Source organism: Odocoileus virginianus, chromosome 3, assembly GCF_023699985.2.
Source record: "Odocoileus virginianus isolate 20LAN1187 ecotype Illinois chromosome 3, Ovbor_1.2, whole genome shotgun sequence".
Taxonomy (NCBI): domain Eukaryota; kingdom Metazoa; phylum Chordata; class Mammalia; order Artiodactyla; family Cervidae; genus Odocoileus; species Odocoileus virginianus.
Window position 1 is genome coordinate 37,284,255 of NC_069676.1, and position 8,134 is coordinate 37,292,388.

The 8,134-nt window shown below is 37.9% G+C and overlaps 1 protein-coding gene across 1 annotated transcript; it reads right to left on the reverse strand.

Moving 5' to 3' along the window:
• Nucleotides 1-6,350: 6,350 nt before the first annotated feature.
• On the reverse strand, nucleotides 6,351-7,362 carry LOC139034368 (olfactory receptor 2L2-like). The gene has a single exon (XM_070465207.1). The coding sequence runs from the start codon at nucleotides 7,296-7,298 to the stop codon at nucleotides 6,351-6,353; it is 948 nt and encodes a 315-aa protein (XP_070321308.1). The 5' UTR covers nucleotides 7,299-7,362.
• Between the last annotated feature and the right edge of the window lie 772 nt (nucleotides 7,363-8,134).

An 8,134-nucleotide genomic window follows, 5' to 3' on the forward strand; every position in this document is an offset into this window, starting at 1 on the left:
TATAAGGAAAGGATGCCATCAGCCCATTTCCCTCCAAGGCCATAATTTTCATGACATATGTAGAAAGTTGACATCTCTGGTCTTGAGATTATTAGCATAGGGATCCCCCAAAGGGGGCTTATCTCATTCCTGAAAAAAACAGAGTAGGAAGAGCTGGTCCCAAATTGTTCCATGTGAGAGCTCATTTCCCTAGGTCTTTTGGCCTGATGGCAAAAACAAAAGTCAAACAATAACCCTCAATTCAGAATGAGTCAAGTTCAATATCAGATTTTCCATGTATCCTTGCTAGTTCCAGGAACTCCTGGTGTCCTGCACACATGGGCCCCAGTATTATCTAGTTTTCAGGGTCACCCCTAGACTATAAGCAGCTTTGAATGATTTAGGAAAGTGACCCTTCAACCACAGCTCTGAGCCAGGGCACCAAACACAAAAAGCAGAATGCAAGATGCTTTTTATATTTTATCAATCTATTTATTGACAACAGGAAGGTCAATTCCATTTCAAGCAGTACTGAAATTTGGGGTGTGCACTGTCCTTCCAGAGATATTTTACTTGAAATATTAGACTACTGTGGCAGCATATTTTGTCACTATCATTCTTCGGTATTCTGTTTCTTTTCACGGGAGAGTTTGGCAGTGACTTCAACTGCCAACTTTAGGGCACCCATTCTTCAGTAAATGTCAATTTTTCTTTGCTACTTTGACATCTATCAACCACATTGTTTTTATAACTAACCCTAAGTAAAAGTGAAAGTCACTCAGTTATGTCTGACTCTTTGTGATCCCATGGACTATATAGTCCATGGAATTTTCCAGGCCAGAATACTGGAGTTGGTATCCTTTCCCTTCTCAAGGGGATCTTCCCAACCCAGGGTTCAAACCCAGGTCTCCAGCATTGTAGGAGAATTCTTTACCAGCTGAGCCACAAGGGAAGTCCAACTAACCCTAAACTTAATTTTAATTATGACTGCAACATTTGTGTTCCTCTTTGTTAAGCACCATTTGATTTTAAAGTGGTAAACGTAATCCTCTAGCACTAGGAATATTAGCACAGGTCATAAACTCTCAGACTGTTTGGGCTTAATATGATGTACCGCTCACGTTTCATTTTGATCCTCTTCAAACCATTTATTTGGACTCAGGAACATATATCTCACAAACTGAAGCAGTCTGGAACACACTTCTCCCTGCTGTTTTCAATGTGTCATTAGCCACCGTTGTAATAACAACATTGTGCATTCCACATGACTTTCTTTAGTCTCTTTTCTTTCTTGGAAGTATCTTAAATTTTTTAAATTTATTTTTAATTAGAGATAATTGCTTTACAATGTTGTGTTGGCTTCTGCCATTTATCAACATGAATCAGCCATAGGTATACATATGTCCCCTTACTCTTGAACCTCCCTCCCACATCCCACCTCATCCCATCCCTCTTGTCACAGAGCACCAAGTTGAGCTCCCTGCTTCATACAGAAAATTGCCACTGGTTATCTATTTTATATATGGTAATGTACATGTTTCAATTCTACTTTCTCAATTTGTCCCACACTCTCCTTCTGCCACTGGATCCACAAATCTGTTCCCAATGTCTGCATCTCTACTGCTGCCCTGCAAAGAGCTTCATCAGTACCATCTTTCTAGATTCCATGTATACACAATAATATACAGTATTTGTTTTTCTATTTTGACTTACTTAACTCTGTATAACAGGCTCTAGGTTCATCCACCTCACTAGAACTGACTCAAATGCATTCCTTTTTAAGGCTGAGTAATATTCCATTGTATATAAGTACCACAAAGAAGTATTTTAAATTTTATGTCAAAATAGTTCTGCCACGTGCTCAATGAAAAAAACTATGATGCAAGAATATTGTACCCAGCACAACCGTTTATGTAAAAAATACAATAAAGGTATCATTTGACTATTGATGATTTGCATTTCCACTTTGAAAAATGTCTATTCAGTTCTGCCTATTTTAGAGTTGTTTTATTTTTTGATGTTGACTTGTATGATCTGTTTATACATGTTGGATATTAATCTCTTATCAGACATATCATTTGCAACCATTGTCTTCTATCCAGTAGGCTGCCTTTTTGTTTTGTCAGTGATAAGTAGCTTAACATTGCTAATCATCAAGAGAATGCAAATAAAAACCACAAGATATCACCTCAAACCAATTAGAATGGTTATCATAAAAAAGAACACAAGTAATAAATATTGGTAAGGATGTGGAGGAAATGAAACCCTCCTATGCTGTTGCTGGGAACATAATTTTTGTTCAGCCACTGTGGGAAACAGAGTTTTTCCAAAAAAATTAAAAATAAAATTCCCAATGACCCTGAAATTCCATTCATGAGTGTGTGTGTATATATATATATATATATATATATATATATATATATATATATATATAAATACTAATTCAAGAAAATGCATGTACGCCAATGTTCATAACAGCATTATTTGCAGTTGCCAAGATAAGGAAGCAACCTGTGTCCATCAACAGATGAATAGATAAAGTAGTGGTACATATAGATATATACAATGAATACTACTCAGCCATAAAAGAATAAAATTTTGCCATTTCCAGAAACATGGGTGGACTTGGAGTGCATTATGTTGAGTGGAATGTTAGATAAACACAAATATTATATGATATCACTTATACGTAAAATCAAAAGTATACTGGAAACTAGTGAATATAAAAACAAACAAACAAAAGGAGCAGAGAACATATTAGTGGTTTCAGTGGTGAGTGGGGAGGGACAATAAAAGGATGTGAGAGTGAGTGGTACAAATAATGGTACAAGATAGGCTACAAGTATGTATTGTATGACACAAAGAATACAGTTATATTTTGTAATAACTGTAAATGGAGTATAACCTTTAAAAATGTATAAAAATTTCAAAATATACAAAGAAGACATTCTAGATCAATAAACATTGAGATAATTTAAAACTAGAAGACCTATCTAAAAGAAATACTAAAAAACTCTCTTTAGTCTAAAGACATACGATACTTCAGGCTTTTGGCTCAAGATGGTGGAGTAGAAGGATGTGCGCTCATCTCCTTCTGCAAGAACACCAAAACTGCAACTAGAAGTTGAATAGCCATCAACAGAAGGATGTTGGAACCCACCAAAAAAAAGATATTCCACATCCAAAGACAAAGAAGAAGCTGCAGAGAGATGGTAGTTCCTTTCAGTCGCTCAGTCATGTCTGACTCTTTGCGACCCCATGGACTGCAACATGCCAAGCTTCTCTGTCCATCACCAATTCCTGGAACTTGCTCAAACACATGTCCATTGAGTGGGTGATGCCATCCAACCATCTCATCCTCTGTTATCCCCTTCTCCTGCCTTCAATCTTTTCCAGCAACAGGGTATTTTCCAATGAGTCATTTCTTTGCATCAGGTGGCCAAAGTATTGGAGTTTCAGCTTCAACAGCAGTCCTTCCAATGAATAGTCAGGATTGATTTCCTTTAGGATCTACTGGTTTGATCTCCTTGCAGTCCAAGGGACTCTCAAGGGTCTTCTCTAGCACCACAATTCAAAAGCATCAAATCTTCAGTGCTCAGCTTTCTTTATGGTCCAGCTCTCACATCCATACATGACTACTGCAAAAACCATAGCTTTGATTCTAGATGGACCTTTGTTGGCAAAGTAATGTCTCTGCTTTATAATATGCTGTCTAGGTTTGTCATAGCTTTTCTTCCAAGGAGCAAGTGTCTTTTAATTTCATGGCTGCAGCCACCATCTGTAGTGATTTTTTGGAGCCCAAGAAAATAAAGTCTGTCACTGGTTTCATTGTTTCTCTATCTATTTGCCATGAAGTGATGGGGCCGGATGCCATGATCTTTGTTTCTGAATGTTGAGTTTTAAGCCAGCCTTTTCACTCTCCTCTTTCACTTTCATTAAGAGGCTCTTCAGTTCCTCTTTGCTTTCTGCCATAAGGGTGGTGTCATCTGCATATCTGAGGTTATGGATATTTCTCCTGGCAATCTTGATTCCAACTGTGCTTCATCCAGCCCAGCATTTTGCATGATGTACTCTTTATAGAAGTTAAATAGAGAGACAATATACAGCCTTGACTTACTCCTTTCCCAATTTGGAACCAGTCCATTGTTTCATGTCTGGTTCTAACTGTTGCTTCTTGACCCGCATTTCTCAGGAGGCAGTAAGGTGTCTGGTATTCCATCTCTTGAAGAATTTTCCACAGTTTGTTGTGATGCACACAGTCAAAGGCTTTGGTGTAGTTAATAAAGCTGAAATAGATGTTTTTCTGGAACTGTCTTATTTTTTCTATGATCCGATGGATGTTGGCAATTTGATCTCTGGTTCCTCTGCCCTTTCTAAATCTAGCTTGAACTGGTGGGACTATAAATGGCTGCATCTACTATGTAAAGCAGTCTGGATTTTTCATTCACAACTAAAAATAGAGCTATCATATGATCTGAGTATATATCTGGTAAAAATGACAATTCTAATTTGAAAAGACACAGGCACTCCAATATTCATAGCAGCACTACTTACAAATGCCAAGATATGAAAATAACCAAAATGCCCATCAACAGATGATTGGCTTAAGAAGTTGTGTTATACATATGCAATGAAATATTGCTGAGCTATCAAAAACATAATAAAATATTGCCAATTGCAGAAACATGGATGGACCTAGAGAATATTATACTTAGTGAAGTATATCAGACAGAGAAAGACAAATACTCTATGATATCACTTAAGTGTGAAATCTAAAAAATAATACAAATGAATCTATATGCAGAACAGAAACAGACTCATGAAGATAGAAAGCAAGCTTAGATTTTGGTAATGTATTTCAATCACAAAGTTTTATTATGATTCATATGGCCTGATATCAAGGACCATTTTCATAGACATAGAAAACTAAATAAAATCGTTTCTGCATCTAGAAAATCTTGTCTTGGGCCTTATTACTGGGACTCACAATTCTAACCAGACTTTATCCTCTTTTGTCAAGTGAAATGTGGAATTGCCTCAAATGGCACAATGTTAGAGAGAGCTTTGCCTGCATGCTCTTTACAGCCCATGTTCTCAGTAGCAGCTGGACAGCTTTCCTGCTTGTAGTCTATGTTCTAAGCAATAGAGGCATCATCCACTCTTATTTTAGTTAGCAATCTGGGTTTGCATGTGTTTCCACATGCAGTCATGGATATCCTCTTGGGAGTTCAATGCAACATCTTGCTAATATGTATATAATCAACTCTGAAATGTTACTAACTTTTATTGGTTACTTCAGCCTCATTCTTAGTTCAATGTGTTTCTTTTTTTTTCAATGTGTTTCATTTTTTTGATGAAACTTACAGTTGCTTTACATAAGTTTCTTCAAAAATACTCCAATTATTTTTTAACTCTGTTCATCAAAGTTGACTTATTTACACATTTTTTATGGATAAATGACAATGCCTTATAAGAGCATAAAAGTATCCCATAAGGAAAAAAACAGGTATGAATATGGACTGATTCCAGAGAATATTTGGCATAGGCAGAGGGTACCTCCCCTAAATAGCTGATAGGTAGGTGTAGCCTTCTGAGACTCTTATTTCTACTTTTTATCTTGAGTTACAAACACACTCACTGAATGAAGAATCCAAAGCTTGTCCAAGAAAAGCTTCTATCCAGGATAGGCAGAGATAACAGAGAAAACATATTGAGTTTTATAGGGTATCTAGGGCTTCCTTGGTGACTCAGATGGTGAAGAATCTGCTTGCAACGTGGGAGACCCAGGTTCAATCCCTGGGTCAGGAAGATCCCCTGGAGAAGGGAATATCTAGCCACTCCAGTATTCTTGCCTGGAGAGTTCCATGGACAGAGGCTACAGTCTATAGGGTCACAAAGAGTCAGGTATTTAAGAGAAAAAAAAATTATCTTTTTATTGTCCATGATAAAATCAATTCTTTTTTTACATTATCAGTCACATATGTCTTTCACAGGAATTTTGTACTTCTAACAATGGAAATTAACAAGACTTGAATTACCAATAATACCAGATAAAGCTGAGCCTCAAGGACACTTAAAAATGTCTAAATATTTCATGTTTAAGAAGAGAAGATTGGAAATTTGTCTGTGCTTATGAACTGATTTGATTAATAGCAATTGGATTGATCTATTTTGATAACAAGTTATTAGAAACTGATTGAGAAAAAGCTCCTTATGTATTATTTATTATTGAATTAATATTGTCAATTGAATTCAACAGTATGGTTTGTGTATGGGGCTACAGCAAAGTTCCTCATGCTTGAAAATGCCACTGAGATGCTCTTGAAGTCTTTGTTCTTGACCCTCTAGATAACCGTTTTCCACCTTGATATTTATGTGGTCCATTTAAAGACTGGATGCTTCCTCAGGACCTTCTGAAAAGCCCCCAAAACATCTTTGTTTCTCAAGCTATAGATGAATGGATTGAGCATGGGTGTGAGCACAGTGCAAAATACAGACACAGCCTGCTCCTGATCAGGGGTATGAGAAGAACCAGGTGTCATGTACATATAAACACATGGTCCTAGATAAAAGCTTACCACTGTAAGATGGGAGAAGCAGATGCCCAAGGCTTTGCTCCTGCCTTGGGGGGATTTCATACGAAGGACTGTGTGGAAGATGAGCATGTAGGAAGCCACAATAAATCCAAAAGGGATGATGATGAAACAAATGCCCATCACAAAGACCACCACTTCATAGATAGAAGTGTCTTTGCATGAGATCTTCATGATTGCTGGCATCTCACAGAAGAAATGTTGGATTTCTCTGGAGCCACAGATAGGCAGGCTCATAGTATAGAATGTGTGGGCTGTGGAAGCTAAAATTCCCCCAGTCCAAGACACTATGACCATTTGCAGACAGACCCCATGGTTTATAATGACTGCATATCTCAAGGGGTTACAGACAGCTACATATCGGTCATAGGCCATGAGAGTCAAGAGGATACATTCAGCACCCCCAAGAGTGAAAAAGAAAAATACCTGGGTTCCACAGGCTGCCCGAGTGATGTCTTTCCTTCCAGAGAAAAAGTTTACCATCATCTTTGGAACAGTGCTGCTAATGAGGGCCAGGTCTATGAGAGAAAGCTGGCTAAGCAGAAAGTACATCGGAGTGTGGAGACTCAAGTCCATCCATATCAGGAGGAGCAGGAAGAAGTTTCCGGTTACTGCAGCAAGATAAATTAAGATGATAATGTAGATAAGAATACTAACATAGTTCATATTGGGGAAGAGTCCTGAGAGAATAAAATCTGTTGTTAATGTCTCATTTTCTTCTTCCATGGTTGACTGGTCTGGTTGAGCTATAAGAAGAAGGAAAGGGAACAAAAGTAAAATAAAAGCTTTTGAAAATATTTTTATTTGTCAGGTATTGCTGTAATAATGTGAGGTAAAAAGTAACTCCACAAATTTCAGTGGCTTATGACAGTAAACATATACTTTCTTGCTCCCACGTTTGTGTCAGGTGGAGGCATTTTGCTTTAGGATGCCTGCCAAGTACAGATATACTCCACCATAAGTCTCTCACTATGGGGCTTGCTCTTCTCAAAGAAGATGGCAGGAACCAAAAACGGACAAGCAAAATTACCTGATTTCCCCTAAGTGAGTGAAGTGAAGTCACTCAGTCGTGTCCGACTCTCCGCAACTACCAGGCTCCTCCGTCCATGGGATTTTTCGGGCAAGAGTACTGGGTTGCCATTTCCTTCTCCAGGGGATCCTCTTGACCCAGAGATCAAACCTGGCGACTCGGGTCTCCCGCGTTGCAGGCAGATGCTTTACCCTCTAAGCCACCAGAGATTTCCCCTAAGGGCTGAACTTAAAGCTGACTCTATTACTTTCTACCACATTCCACTGACTAAAGTAAGTCACAAGTAGAAACCCAACATCAATATGATGGGGAAGTAAGCTCCACCCACAGCAAACTCTAAACTGTTGAGACATGAAGAGAGAATTAGAAGCAATTAATATGATCTATTACATTTCTCAGAGTTCCTACCTCTACCATTCTCAATTTTATGATCTTAATGCTGGGTATTCAGATATTTCATTATTTCTTAGTATCCTGTTTAATGTGTTCTACTAAGACTCAGTGATAAAGATCTATGGGTTTCCTATGATCA

Coding starts and splice junctions, on each gene's coding strand:
- LOC139034368 (XM_070465207.1), bottom strand. CDS start 7,298: ATGGAAGAAGAAAATGAGACATTAACAACAGATTTTATTCTCTCAGGA.